The following is a 15,774-nucleotide window of genomic DNA, read 5'->3' as shown; positions in this document are numbered from 1 at the left end:
TTAATAATCTTAATTCATTCTTAATTAATATCACTAAATGCTCATATCCTAAAGATTTATCAAAATTATTGGATTAAAAATAGTAAGAGTTGAGAATTTTAATTATAAACAAATATCTTAAAGTTTAACTTGATTTCTCTTTATATAGAGAAAGAGAGTTTAATTTTCAATTTTGTTTTAATGTTTTCACTATTTTTGGTCCTAGGTCTAATTTTTCTAACTATTTTCCATGCGCAATAAATAAAATATATGTAATAAATATATCATTTAATCATATGGTTTAATTTCATTAGCATTTTATTTTTTAAATGATATTTTAAATAAGATAAATATGTAATTAATAAAGTATGTAATATATGTTTAAAAATATATAATAAATTCAAACCTTTATCCACTTGGTTAAAAAACACGTATCACTATTACTTATCTCAGTCAAAAAAAATTATCCAATATAATAATTAAATATTAATTATATTATATTTTTTTTATCTTGTATTATAAATTGTATTAAAGCACTTAAAAATATTTTAATTCTTACTACATAGCTCCTACAATCTTACTATGACCAGAAATAAAACTTTTAATCTCTCTCTCTCTCTCTCTCTCTCTCTAAAAATACTATTTATAATATACTTACTAATATAATATTTATAATATATGCAACGATATATTTAATTAAATCCTAATAAAAACTTTTTACTATGACAAAATGAAGAATATTTAGATAGGAATTTATTTGTATAAAAATTTAAAATAATTTATAATAAAATATGTTATTTTGATAGAAATTTTAAATTTTTTATGAAAGTAATTGGTCAAAAGATTAGTTGAAAATAATTTTTTTACTCAAACTTTGCTAAAATATTGTTGGATCAACTTTAGTTAAAATAGCGTTGACTCGATAAAAGGTGAGAAATGTTGTTAATTTAATAAGAATGGATAATCGTCAATTTTATATATTGTAATTTATTTAAAATTAAAGTTAATTATGATTATAATTGGTTTTTTTACCATTATAAAAAATTATAATTAACATTAGTTAATGTTGTATTTGTGAACATGAATAGTGTTTTTCTATTAATGTTATCAAACATCATTTCTTGAGTTGATAAGGATTGAAATAATTTTCAATTAATATCATTTAAGGTTATTTTTCAACAATATCAATGAGAAGTTAAAATTATTTTTCAATCATCATTGATAAAATTAATTTTCAGAGAACTATTTATTTAACCGTTGCTATTTTTAGTAAATAATAACCAAATTTTATTAAATGAAGTTTGTACTAATTATTTTTCGACAATAACTTTTTTATTGACTTAATTGATATCATTTGATAATAATTTATATCTAATTGAAATCGAAATAATTTATCTAAAAAACTTAAATTCAATAAATTTGAATATTGTATGCAAATAAAATACCAACATGGTTTTTACTCTTATTTAAATTTTCCTCTATTATATAAATTTTAATAAAGAAAGACAAATACTATAATCACTAAAAACTTATAAATAATTTGCTAAAATCAAACATAAATATAATCATAGAGATTTTATTCAATAAATCCTAATTTAATATTATATACAATAAATTTCACATTTAAATATTAATGTTCATACTTATATTAGTAAAAAAAATTACAGTTAATAAAAAAATATAATAATACTAAAAATAGCATATTATATAAAGATCCTCACTTGCTCTTTGAATAAAAATTAGAAATATGATTGCAGCCTATGTGAATTGAGCGGGAAGAAGGCAGTTTCTTCCGGTACCCTAAATTTTTCTTTCCGTATCTACACAATTTTTTAAATTTCAAAACTAATCTTCACCTTTTATTTGAAATCTTCACCTTTTATTTGAAATCATGTTGTTTTTCAAATGAAGGGGTGTTCTAGAAACAAAGTTTACATAAATTGTTGATTTCCAAATTATTGAATCCAGAAGCCTAATTTATATTATGGATTGGTGAATCTGGATTTCATAATCCAAAATGCAAAAGAATAAATGTAAAGTTTTATATAAAGACATTTTGTCTTTGCACAACATTGTGAGGTGCAGGAAGAAAAATGTAGGGGTGCAGGAAGAAATTTCTGTTTCTTTAGAAAAAGTGAAGTTGTAAACTCAGTAACTTCAATACAACTTCATCAGGTTGCTTCTTCCTGCACCTCCATACCTTCTTGTGTTACCCCATAAATTTTTCTTATTCCAAAAATACCCTTTTCAATATTCTGGATTACATAATCCGGAAGTCTTTTTCTAGATTCAGAATTAGCTTCCGGATTATGTAATCCAGAAGTCTTTTGTGATTAGCTTCCGGATTACATAATCCGGAAGTCTAAGTTTAGCTTCCGGATTATGTAATCCGGAAATCTTTTTTTCAAATGTGTTATTAGCTTCCGGATTACATAATCCGGTCCGGATTACATAATCCGGTCCGGATTACATAATCTGTAAGTCTTTTCTAAATATGAAATTGACTGCCGGATTATGTAATCCAGAATTTATCCGGATTACATAATCCATAGGCTTATTATTTCAAATCCAAGGGGGTGAAAAAAAAGGATAAAATGGTATTTTCATATTTAGTATGGGGTGGCACAAGAAGGTATGGAGGTGTAGGAAGAAAGAGTCACTTCATCATCATCAGACTTTAGTTTCTTTGTTCCCCTTCATCTATTTCACCCTTTGCAGGCTTCCACTGTATACCATAACACAGCAAGTTCGAAAAACTATATACGTAACAAAAGTTAAATGAATCTGCTTAGAAATCGGAGATTCATGAACAAACAGCAAAAATTCACTTCATATTTTTGAGTTAAAGTTAACTTTTTAATAGTATTAGAGTTTATTCAAGCAAAATTTGCAAATTTATTAAGTTTGTCATATCATATCACCCTTAAACATATTCTTGACATAGATTATATGACCAATTTATAATATCTAAGTGACTGATATAAGCAGATTTTATAAATTTGGATTACGAGTATACTTTTTAAAAGATATATAACAGTTATATAATTTTCAGAAAAAATGATAGGTTGCAGAAGAAAAAAGTTCATAAAGTCAATACTTTAAGCATAGGTATGAGATTTAAAACTTTCCTACAAGGTTCAGATCAACTAAGAATGAAATATGCAGGGACAATTGACAAGATCCTTAGTTTGATAAACTTAAGTAAAACAATTTTTTCTTATCATGCAGTTCTTCATATAAGATGAATACTCTTCCAAATTGAAAATTAACATGAAGAGCAGTTTATTGATATGGTGTAAAGTTGTACTGATTAAATTCATATTCTTCAAAAAGAAAATGAACAGTTCTGTCAGATAAAATTCATTATGATAACTATATTAGTGTTATATTATACGTAAATAAATGTTGGATGAAGAACTGAAAAACGTGCATTCAATTTCCCTGCAGAAGAAAGAAACAAGGTGAAGACGGTAAGATAAAATATACATACACACGTGTGTATGAAAAGTAAAACTCTGGAAAGCCAAGCAAAGCAAACGAGCATGAATTTTATTGTAAAGAGTAACCACGATATCCCTATTTAAAATAAAAATAAGGATTTATTTTCCACGGGTTTCCATCTAAATAGCATACATTTCCTTCCAGGGTGCAGCTATTGGATTTGGAGATTATTTGGAGTAAACAATCGTTCTGAAAACCTAAAATCACTGACACAACAACAACACCTATCATGGAATACTGAGATTGCCCCCAATTAAGGTGCCGGTTGTTGCTGAGTAACACAGTGTATATTTCCACCGCCCAAAACAATCTCCCTGCAACCTTCAACTCCCACAACCTAATAACCAACAAATATTTTAAAATGTGATTCAGTAATCAGAACATGCAAATATAATTTATAAATACAAGAGTATAATATAAAAGTTAATATTATGCTGCTGTTACTACTAGCTCGGCCAAACGATGGCTATATACACAACTCAAATTTGTTAAATAATTCATGATGGTAGTCAATGCAAAAATCCATATTTTTTAATTAGTGTTATAATTATAAAAACAAAAACAAAATCCTATATAATAAACATATCTAAATTATATATGTAACTCTAAGAACCGCAATTATTAATTTTTGTATCATATTTTAATCATTGGAGGATATCAATTTTTTTCCAATATAAATAAGCATCTATATATACTATCTAAAAAACACAATTTCAGCTCTATTTATTTTGATTCTGTTTTCTCGATCTAAAGAAAGGATACATGTGGTTTCAAAAACACAATTTCAGCTCAATCTATCTCTTTCCTCTTTCCTATAGTTTAAGAGATAGCACTATTTCTAAACAAAGGGTTGCAGTGGGAGCTAAAAAAACTTATATCTTATCATTTAGAATCTTTTCTATCTCGAAACCCTCACAGAACGTTGTTCCCACTTCTAATTTTGACTGTTGTCTGTTATTCATCTTTAATGGATATTCTTCAAGATGTTCAGGATAAAATATACCCTAAATTCCTATAAACCATTCATAAATATTGCTTGATTTACACTAACAGCAGTAATTATTGCAACTATACGTGCTCTAACAGATTCTTTAACCGAAAAAAGATCATGTTAACAAACAGTTTTACTTACTTCATGATGAGGGAAGGTATTAGATAGGACTCGGATAGCTTCGTCATCCCACTTTTTATCTCCAAATTGTGGTGCAATGATACCTTTATTTGCAGTGTAGAAGTTTACATAGGAAGCAGCAAGTCTAGTACCAGGAGGTCTTGGCTTAGCCTCACCGTCCTAGAAAATATAAAATTATAACATAACAAGCATTAAATGGAAGTTGAATCTATCTAGTTCACAATTCATCACTCACTAACAATTGCAATACTACAATCTTTAACCATATTATCTGGTATCAATATTGCGTTGAGCTCAGTATCTTCATCTTCACATGATAAGTTGCAGCATAGCGCCATAGCCATTATTAGAATATCACAATTAAGCATACAACCGACAATTACAAACCACTGTTACTAAAAGTTGCTTGAAATATTTGTCTAGTTTATGGCACCTCATTTTGCTTATTTGAAAGTATAATTATTATAATAAAGTGAAACTGAAATTGCTAATTGCTTAAGATTGTTGTACCCAGCATCATAAATCACCTGATAGTGTAGGCAGTAGAGCAGTTTCTAGTATTTTACTCTTCCTGATATTTCATCCATTAAAAATAAAATTGATCATTCATTTCTTAATGCAAATGAATTCATGTTGACCTAATACACAAATTAGGGATTTACGTTAGAAAGGTGATAAGGTTGTTACTGTACCAAATATTCAAGAGATACAATCATACAAGTCAACCAAAACAGATGTTCATTGACTCATCGTACAAATCCTAACAAGTGCTCAAGTTGATTAAAAAGTAATCACAGGCTTACTTATATAGTTTTCCATGTGGTCCCAAATCCAATGAAAAATGTTTCACAGCATTTTTAACCAGCCTTTAAACTTATTACTATTATAATTATAAAAACAAAGAGCAAATACAATATAATAAAGAATCTCTAGATTATATATGTATTATAAGAAAGCTTTTATTTATTCTCATATCATATCTTTATTATTAGAGAATATCAAATTTCCTCTATTTCTTGTATTGATTCATTTTTTCTCAAATATAAAATAAAACATCTATGTTGTCAAAAAAACACACGATTCCAGCTCAATGTCTCTCTCCTTCCAGTACTTTAACATGATATTTAGAGTCTTTCAAAACCATGTTGGCCCAATAAACCCGATGTCTCTTAAGGATCTTTTTAGCGAACCTTTCTCCTAAGTTCAGTTCAATGCTTCGACATCTCCTCCGACAAGTTTTGAAGCAAAGTTTCCAATTACAACCATTTTCTCCGGCAAACACAGGGTTGGGATCTTGTGACATTGATCTATCCAACCAGTCGAACGCCAATGCAAACCACCGTAACATGCGACTTCTCTCCTGCTCCAACACAACTCAAATTGGTGTGTGCATCGACACTTGGTGGCCGACCAACCTTCGCCCAGGTCACCTCTTCCATGCACTTCCACCCCAGTTGTGGCAACTTCGTCAAAGTTTGTTTGGTGATTTGATATTCTTTTCCCTCTCCTTAGGTTATTTTAATATTTTTCTTTTTGGATTTCAAGAAAAAAAAATGTCATCAAACACCACATCAAACAGGACTTGATGGTAACGTTTATCGCTGTAAAGCTCAACTGGTTGTCAAAGGATGCACAAAAATCTATGGCCAAGATTATACTAACAATTTCTATCTTGTTGCCCAAATGAAATTTATTCAACTTCTCTTTTCCATTACAACTATTCACCATTGTACTATGTTGCAGCTTGAGCTAAAAAAATGCATTTCTACATGGTGGTCTTGATGAAGAAGTCTATACGGAGCAACTTCCTAGTTTTGTCACTAAGGAAGAGTCATTTGATATGGTATGTAGTCTATGAAGGTGAAGGTTCAAAGTCTACATGGCCTTTAGCAATTACCTCGTGCATGGTTTTGGCTTTTTAAGACTATCATCCATCAGTTTGAAATGATACGAAGTGAACCTGATTATTCTGTTTTGTCGTCATTCTTCCCAAGGGTGTGTTTGTCTCATTGTATACCTGGACGACATTGTTACCATAGGCTACGATAAGAAGGGTATTGTACAACTAAGTCAAATTTATTGTATTGATTATTTTTTCCCTAATTAATAAAGCATTTTGTTGTCTTAGAAACATATGGTTTAAGCTCAATGTATCTTTTTTCCTATAGTTTAACAATTAATATGAAAAAAGTAGGGGCAACAACATGATTAAAATGCAAACCATAGAGACAAACAAAAAAGGAATGAGCTGCAAAATGACATCATAAAATTCTATAACTGATGAACATACAGCAACAAACTATGCATTGTAAAATTTAAAGATATACTTCGATGATGATGGGGGTGAATATGATAATTATTCCTTAAATTTTTAATGAAATGAAATAATAATGATAAAAAGGTATTTCGTTTCTTATTATTATTATTTTCAACCAAGAACAGAAAAACTAAATGAAAAGGAAAAAAATGTTTACCTGGGAAATCCCAGCAGACTCGCTCTCTGTCATATAGAGTGGACCGGGAACATGGATTTTAATGATTTCAAATTTTCTACCATTAGCATCTGTTTCACTTGAAAGCAAAGAGTAAGCTTCTATAGATCTTTCATACTGAGGATCAGTTTCATCATCAACCCAAGACAGAATAACCACACCGGGCCTCACAAAACAGCACATGTTATCAATGTGACCATTTGTATCATCATCCCCTGCATAAAAAACAATATATTATAATTTGAGGAATACATAACATCTACAAACCACTTTGAACCTAAGATATGTACTCTAATACTTCAAAGTCATCTCTACGGAGGGACAGACATGTGCTCTTAATATTTGCAACCTCAAAAGGAGTTCAAGTGCAAAAAAAAAAACAATTAATGAAGTTAGCAACACAGGGATCCCCAAGGACAGTTATAAGAACACTGTAACAAAATAAAATATCTACCAGATTGCTGTTGCCTTTCTATAGAAAATTAACTGTCATGATTAAGGCAAAAAACTCCAAATTTCTCATTACTAATGCCCAGGTGGGTCCTCCCAATATTTTGTATTAGCTTTCACTGAAAAAAAGACGGAAAGAAATTTGTCAATTTTACCTTAATTTAAGACTCATTTTGTAATAAAGAAAAATACTTAGGTGATATAATTAATATACACTAATTGAGCAATAGTGAAAGTCTGGAGCCTTTTATGTAATGGTGAAAGCTAGTCAAATCCAGAGAAGATAATTTCCTGCCACAAAGCGCATTTCACCACAAGAGAACAGCTATATTTCCTTTATCATAGAAGTATCTAGCTATTGTGGATTCTAAGTAGAACCATGTATAGATCCATTGTTCTATTAGTTTTACACAAAGTCAAGGTTTTACCATATACGGAACCAAATTATTCTTGTTGAGGGACAAACAAATCTGCAATTCTGTATCAAACCTTGTGAAACAAAACAACACATGATTGACGGTGCAGGGGAATTAACTACCTTATATTATAGAAAGATTTGTAATCTACAGTAGCGATATGAAGTTTACATACCATATAATCCACGAGGCAACCATATAACCTTCCTGACTCCAAGATATGCCTTAAGTTCATCCTCTATTTGGTCCTTACTCAAGTGAGGGTTCCTGTTCTTGTTCAAGAGGCACTCTTCTGTTGTAAGACAAGTTCCTGAAGGAAGGAAAAAATGCTGAAGTAAACTGAAAAAAATAGAACAATTTACAACCAATTCATTGAGGCATCCAGGTATAGAGCAGTAAATCTAAGTATATACGATCTGATTGACAAAATTCAAATGAAAGACATGAAATTAACAAAACCACATTCATGAATACAACAAGAATAACAAAATGTTGTCTTGACAGCTTCCGGTTATCCTCGTTCTTGAGTAAATCAGCAGTAAAACTGCATTTATTTAGAGATGATTATGTGCCAGATAACAGGCATATAGTATCCAGTCAAATTCTACTTTTTATACAAAACTTGTATGCAGTTCTTCGGGTGCTGCTGAGGTTCTGTTCTCCAATCAAAATTGGATTTCCACCTTGGTAATTTGCACTGGTCTTTAATGCAAGTCTTTTTATGCAGATTACAGGAGTCACTCCAGTTCTCAATAGAAACCAACACCAACAACATCCAAGGAATTTCATAAGCTACATAGACTTATAACTTTAGATGAAAACAAAAACCAACCAATGTTTTAGTAGCTATTCAGGAAGAAACACCAAAGAGATACTAAAAAGCATAATAGGAGTACAAATACACAACAAATATAAGTGATAATCAAGGGAAGGCTCAAAACATAAATCACTGGTTAGGTACATTATCAAAATAAATTTATCAAAACATAGGACAAGAACATATAATGTCAAATAAATAGGATCACCTCGTTTAATCATTTCACAAGACCTCCATTGACCATATCATATAGAATTTTCTCCATCTAACTATTATTACTTTCTGCAATAATTGACTAAAAAGTAACAGCAACAGCAGGTTGTCCATTGAGGAAATTAATAAAAACAAGTACTTCTACTTCACCATTATAGATTTACTTGCTCAGACATCTATATGGAAAAAATGTACCTTCAACATGGAAAATAATCATTATATAACTCTTACCTTCTCCATCCACATGGATGCTTCCACCTTCAAGCACCATTGAATGCGAAAATCTAGGAATCTTCTCAATTCCCAAAATCTAGCAAACATACAGTGAAAACAAAATCAGTAAAGAAGTTCACATGGCCAGAAAAAAAAAATATATATATATATATATATAAATAAGTGAAAAATGGAGCATTCCAAACCTTCTTAGCCACAAGCAAATCAAGACTCCAATCACTATAGCATCCATCTTCTAAACCTAAACAGTTCATAAAACTCCATTAGTGAAGAAAGAACCAACAATCAACACATAACAATAAAATCATATTTATATCCTCTAACCATTCTTCGAATCAGCCATCCTAACAAACCCTTCAGAATAAAAATATCTGAATATCAAGAGTCCTAGTGCTTACCCCCCCAACTATTAAATTGCCAGTCAATCCCTGCAATTCTGTCAACTGCACCACCAGATTGTGTCGTGGTGCTTCTTCTCACAACAAACTAACAAACAAAACAAACCACACAACATGCTTATACATCCACGCAGACAAGGTTGATTTCTACAATAAGAGAAACTCACAGTGGGTCCAGAATCACGAAACCAAGAATCGTTCATACTCATCTCAACCACCCTGATATGTTCAGGCAACTGACTTCGTGCATTCTCCCACTATTAAACAATTCAAGCAACATCAAAGAAAACAACAACAACAATGTCCATTAATCAAAACCAACATTTAACACCATTAACTTACCTGCGCAGAACTGGCACAAACAGTAACAGACTCAAATTTCGAGATGGCAGATGCCACCCTCGCAAACACACGTTGGGCGGGTGCAGCGCCCTCTCGCCAGTTATCGGGGCGTTCCTGTTACAATCATCAAGCTTGTAGTAAAAAACAAATGATAATAGTAATAATGGAATTAAAATAATAATAGGGTTTGGATGCAGTGCGCTCACAGGCCAACCCATCCAACACTGAGTGTGGGTTTCCCACTCTGCAGGCATGTGGAATCCAAGAGCAGATGGTGTTCCTTGGAGCTGCATCACGAAATTCTAGCTTCTGTTCGTTCTGTGATAATTCAGAGCAACAAAAAACTTAGACAGTGAAGCACAAATGTTCAAGCCTGTTTACTAGATCATGACGGACTCAAGTTTGGTTGGGTAATGGCTAGCGATTGACCTTGTATTCATAATTACAGTTAATGGATTCTAAATGCTTGGCGTAAGATGCTATATTTTTTAATGACTGTTCTCATACATAAGAATGTTGTTTACAGGGTAAGACTGCTAACGAAATGATGAAATGATGAAATGACTTGAAGGGTTGGAATAAATAGTTACCCTAATCAAAACAGAGACGAAGATCATTCGCGAGATAAACCCTAACCGCAACCCTCCGTGCGAAGTCCAACCCTAACCGCGACAATGGGGTTTTGAAACGTGAAATTGGAACTTTAACCAGAATCATGGCTGGTCGAAAGAAGAAGAAGAAGGAATTTTGAATATTTTTCTTTTATAAAGATTTAAGTTTTTGCTATTCTTTATATTTTTTTAGTTTTGTAAATCAATACCCTAAACCTAATAAATATTTGATAAAATTTTATTTTTATATTAAATAACATTATTATTTTTATTTTTACCTTTTTTAATTAATATAATTATTATATAAATTTATTTTTTATTATTAAAAAAATTATTATTTATATTTATAATTTATTATATATAAAATATGATTAATTATGTTATTTAATAATTATTATTTTTTATAATTTTGATTATATTTTTTATATTTAAATTATAATTATATATTAAATAAAAATAAAAATAATTTGAGTTTAAAATAAAAGAATAAAAAGTAAATTAAAATTAATTAATAAAATAATATACATCTATACAACTTTTTTTCGCATACTGACAACATTTTTTTCATTTTCATGTTTTTTAAAAGTTTTTTTTTTCAACTTTTTTGCAGCACAGTAAATCATGTTTTTCTTTGTTGAAAAACAAGTGTCTTTAAGTGAACCAATTTATAAGTGTGGTGAATAGTTTTAATTGACACCAACCAACGAAACAATAAAATTATTTTTAAATTTAAAACTAAATATTTACTTCTCAATTTTAACAGTCATTTCATATATTTTTTAGCATTTATTAAATAATCAATTATTTTTATAATTGATTGGAAACTGTTTTTCTTCTTTATTTTTAAAATCTATTATTTTGTGTCTTTTGTAATAAGCAGTTACCAAACGGATAGTTTTGAAAGAGTAATATATTTATGATCACTCTTCTTTTCACTTATTCAACCAAACATTTTCCTTCAAACCTCATTTTTCTTTCTTTTTTCTTTGGTTCAAAAAAATCACTTACGTCATCCAAGAATCTCACTCCGCAACGTCATTAAACATGTAATTTTCTCAATTTAGGTGTGCACATTCTCTTATTCACTTTACCCAAATAGTCATGGAGAAGGAAGAATTGTTCTTCCTTATCTCCCTACAAAGATTACTAACAAAACCAATTCCCAGTGTTTTTGATGTTGACGAAAGTGATAAAGTGATGGTAGCACCTCTTATTACTCAACAAAACAAGTATAAACAAGTAATTTTAGCATATACATAAATGTATATTTATTTTTCAATTATACTTTCATAGATACATAAGTAAGATTATTTTTAGCTAGGTATCAATGGGTATTTTTATGAAATCCAGGAATACTTTGTGTTTCTAAATAAGATTTTCACTTTATAAAATTTAAAATTATTAATTATTCTTTTAAAATGGGTATTTTTTTAGTTTTTTTATTTTCTTTTAAATCTTCATTTGTTCAAAATTATAGATAGATTAATTGTTGGATCCGCAAAAAGGATAAATAAAAGAAACATGTAAAAAAATAGTAAAGTGAAATTGTTTAAATTTAGAATAAAAACGTAAAAATGAAAACAAAATTGTAATGATGAATATTTTTATTTTTTTTATTTTCATAAAATTATTCAAGAATTAAATATTTATGACATAATAAAATATAATAAATTTAACATATTCGAGAATTAATCATAAAACAACAAAAAGTGTATGTCTCCCAATTGTGTTTATTAGAAAACAATTTTATGTAAAATTAAATCTTGTCATTACTATAAATAAATCACATAGCCAAATTATACTTAATGTTGAAATTTACCTTCCACTATACATTTTTAATCATAGTCAATTATAGGTTACATTATAAGAGGTGTTTCTCAAGCTTCAACAAAAATTCTTATTAAAAAATGACACCTTGAAGGAGAAGATGGAAATTTTACCAAAAATGTTATTTATAAAGATATTTTGTTATCTCAAAATTAGGTATTGTTTGTGTTATTTAAGTGAAACACATAAAAATAAGTATATGTGAATATTCTAATTACAATATTTATTATTATATATTAAAGGTAACATAATGTACAAGAAATGATCAATTCACACCAAGGTACAATAATTTTACATAATAATGTTGATAATAATATTTTTTATTCATAATGTACTATAAATTTATATTGTTAATATAAGTATACGAATAATAATATTATATATTCAAATTTTAATATTAAATATAAATATATATAAACAAAACAAAATAAAAAAATACAGATATACAGCGCGAGATTAAAATGAAAAAAAAATAGCGTACATTTATTTTGTATCTAGAGTAAAATGAAAATAAGATTAGAAAGTCTAATTACGATTACAATTCAATTTTTTTTAAGACATAGTTAGAAGGTTTAATGCAACTCTATTCCATTTTTTTAAGACATAGTTAGAAGGTTTAATGCAACTCTATTCCATCTAGACTAGAGTTAGAAATTGTTAATGAATGAAAAATTAATTATAAATTATTAACATCAAAAGTATTAATACTCTTATAAATTAGTTTGAATTTGATAAGAAAATAATATCAAAACTCAGCCTCATTTATTTTCTTCTCTCGTTAACACCACCTTTGTGAGTGTCGTCTAGCTTAGAAACTCTTAAAAATTGACTTCACTCTTTCTAAGCTTCTATTTCCATGCACCGAATTCATTATCTCTAAACTTAAATCTTCATCCATTGAATTCACAAATTATCTCCATTAATCCGTTCAAAATCAACAAAATGAAAGAAAAACATGGATGCAAGCTGGGATTGCATCATCCACGTTTGAAAATCCGTGGAAAATACCCATGCCTAATAACCTCGTTTTGTTGTCGTGTTTCCGAAAAAGAAAACACAGTTTGAGAGGTGGATATGCACGAATATAGAACACCGTAACGTCACCCGCACATCTTCTGTAAAACCTACAATCGAAGGTATAAAGGGCTTGTACGTAACGAGATTTACTCATCATTAGGTTTATGATTTAAAGTTTAAAATTTAGAATTTAAGATTTATGTTGATATAATTATACTCTCTCTTCAATTTTATAAAAGAAAAAACAGAAAAATTATATGATTATTTTTTAATTAAGAACTTATGTCATTTACATTTACTTTTTGTTATTGTATAGTTTTTATTTCTCTTTAAAATATACTTTTAAGAATAAGATGTGTTTTGTGGCTCTTTAAAATTTTAAATATATTCCTAAAAGAATTTAACGATGGAAATTTTACAACTAAAGGTGATTTTATTCAACACTTTATTAACAGTCATTTACATATATTTTTTATTTATCGTGATTACTTATAATGATTTTAAAATGTATTTAAATTTAAATTTTAAATATTAAAAAATGAAATTTAAGTTTAATTTAATCTATAAAATAAACTTATAAAAATAAAATAAACTTATAAAAATAAAATAAACTTATAAAATAATATTTGGATTCACTTCCATATCAACTATATCTAATTTAAATAACAAACGAAATATTACATCTGTACAGTTTCTACAATTAATCAATATCATGGATCATGGTAATCAGTTACAGTGACGACAATATTGGAACAAGTATTGGTCTCAACATATATTATGCTTAAAAAAAAAAATCACACAATCCATTATCTATTTTTTTTAAGCATAATGGATTATACTCGTAACCACCATTAATTATGATTTAAATCAAGATCTTGATATCTTTTTAGGCAAAAACGAGCTGGATCGGAGGTGGGATCGGAGTCTCACCGGATCGGAGCGATCCGGCGATCGAAGGGCTGGATCGGACGATCCATGGGCCTCCGCAATTCATGACGCGGCCCAAAAACAAAAAGAAACCCTAAACCCAATAAAACCCTAATTTAAAACTCAGAAACCCTAACCTGTGCCTCTGTCGCGCCGTTTTTTCGCCGCTTGTGCTCGCCGTTACGCCGCCTCTCTACGTATCGCCTCCGCTAGAGCTGCGTTTCGCCGCCGTCGCTTGCGTAATTCGCTGCCTCTGACACTGCGCACCACCGCACACGCTGCTCGCGCTGCCTCCGCCTTCGCGCTACCTCTGCCACTGCACACGGCTGCGGAAAATTAAGAAGGGACAGCGCATGAAAAAGATGAAGACCCTAAACCTAATTTTGAAAAAACCTAATAAGTTTGAGCCTTTGGCCCAATAAAACCCTAAACCTCTATTCTTCTTGCACCCCTACATATTTCAATCCGGAAGCAAAATTCTGTTATGCTTTTAATTATAGATTTTTAATTCTAAAATGCATATTTATGTTACGGATTGGTGGATCCAGAATGTTTTTTTTGAATGATGGATTTTTGAATATAAAATGCATATTTTGAATTAAGGATTGGTGGATCTAAAATTTTACTGCAAGTGTCAATCCAAATTTTTTCTGGATTTCATAATTTAGAATGCAAAAAAATAAATACAGTTCAAGTACATTTTAGGGTTTTAAAAAATGATAGGGACAGTTTGGTCTTTACATAACAATGTGGGGGTGCAGGAAGAAAAATGTAGGGATGGTGGAAGAAACTGCCAACCTCTAATTATTCAAATAAAATTTAAATATGTTGTAGCTTACCTAAAATTAGGTTTTGTTGGACCTATTCTTGGTCCATTTAAAACATTATAGTTATTGTAATTCACAGTATATTTTTTTATCTCTGCCAACCCCTTACCGTGTAACTATCCAATATCAATAATAGTTCGAATATTTCATAAATTATGAATCTATTTTTAATTATCTTATGTCTAGTAATAACTCGAATAGTAACTCTTTTAAATCGAGTTACGATCCTCGAGTTACAAGTTTTTGGACTCTTTCTGATCCGCCTCCGAGTTATGAGTTTGACAACATTTTCTGGGAGTGTGTTACGAATTCATCAATCTGGAACTGAATAATTTATTTTTTCGGATGAGGGGGTGTCCAGAAGTAAATTTTGCACATATTATTGCTTTCTGGATTGTTGAATCCGAAAGCCTAATTCTGACGGATTGGTGAATTTGGAATGTTTTTTTTTTAATTATGGATTTATAAATCTGGAATGCATACTTCTATTATGAATTGGTGGATCTAGAATGCTTTTTTTTGAATGATGAAATTTTGAATGTGAAATGCATATTTTGAATTACGGAATGGTAAATCCAAAATTTTACCGGA

General features: G+C 29.5%; 1 protein-coding gene across 3 annotated transcripts; it reads right to left on the bottom strand.

Moving 5' to 3' along the window:
* Positions 1-3,508: 3,508 nt before the first annotated feature.
* EMB1873 (porphyromonas-type peptidyl-arginine deiminase family protein) lies at positions 3,509-14,854 on the bottom strand. Of its 3 annotated transcripts, none has more exons than XM_068608434.2 (11): positions 14,494-14,854; positions 10,181-10,292; positions 9,975-10,088; positions 9,800-9,889; positions 9,633-9,720; positions 9,420-9,475; positions 9,232-9,310; positions 8,146-8,280; positions 7,087-7,319; positions 4,613-4,771; positions 3,509-3,817 (listed from the first exon to the last, which is right to left on the bottom strand). In XM_068608434.2, the coding sequence occupies exons 2-11, from the start codon at positions 10,265-10,267 to the stop codon at positions 3,734-3,736; spliced, it is 1,125 nt and encodes a 374-aa protein (XP_068464535.1). In that variant the 5' UTR covers positions 10,268-10,292; positions 14,494-14,854; the 3' UTR covers positions 3,509-3,733. The 3 variants fall into 3 exon arrangements, with proteins under 3 accessions (XP_068464535.1, XP_068464536.1, XP_068464537.1); XM_068608435.2 differs by lacking the exon at positions 14,494-14,854 and adding an exon at positions 10,565-10,740; XM_068608436.2 differs by lacking the exons at positions 3,509-3,817; positions 4,613-4,771 and adding an exon at positions 6,137-6,629.
* Positions 14,855-15,774: the final 920 nt, after the last annotated feature.

This window comes from Phaseolus vulgaris, chromosome 3, assembly GCF_051622355.1.
Source record: "Phaseolus vulgaris cultivar YP4 chromosome 3, ASM5162235v1, whole genome shotgun sequence".
NCBI lineage: Eukaryota > Viridiplantae > Streptophyta > Magnoliopsida > Fabales > Fabaceae > Phaseolus > Phaseolus vulgaris.
Note: the sequence above shows the minus strand (reverse complement) of the source record. Positions and strands in the feature narration are given on the sequence as shown.

Bases quoted from the DNA above. Each gene is read 5' to 3' on its own strand.
- EMB1873 (XM_068608434.2), bottom strand. From the start codon at position 10,267: ATGCAGCTCCAAGGAACACCATCTGCTCTTGGATTCCACATGCCTGCA. The intron at 9,311-9,419 runs GTTTGGAATGCT...TATGTTTGCTAG, and splicing joins ATTTGCTTGTGGCTAAGAAG to ATTTTGGGAATTGAGAAGAT. The intron at 4,772-7,086 runs GTAAACATTTTT...TATATTTTCTAG, and splicing joins AGTCTGCTGGGATTTCCCAG to GACGGTGAGGCTAAGCCAAG.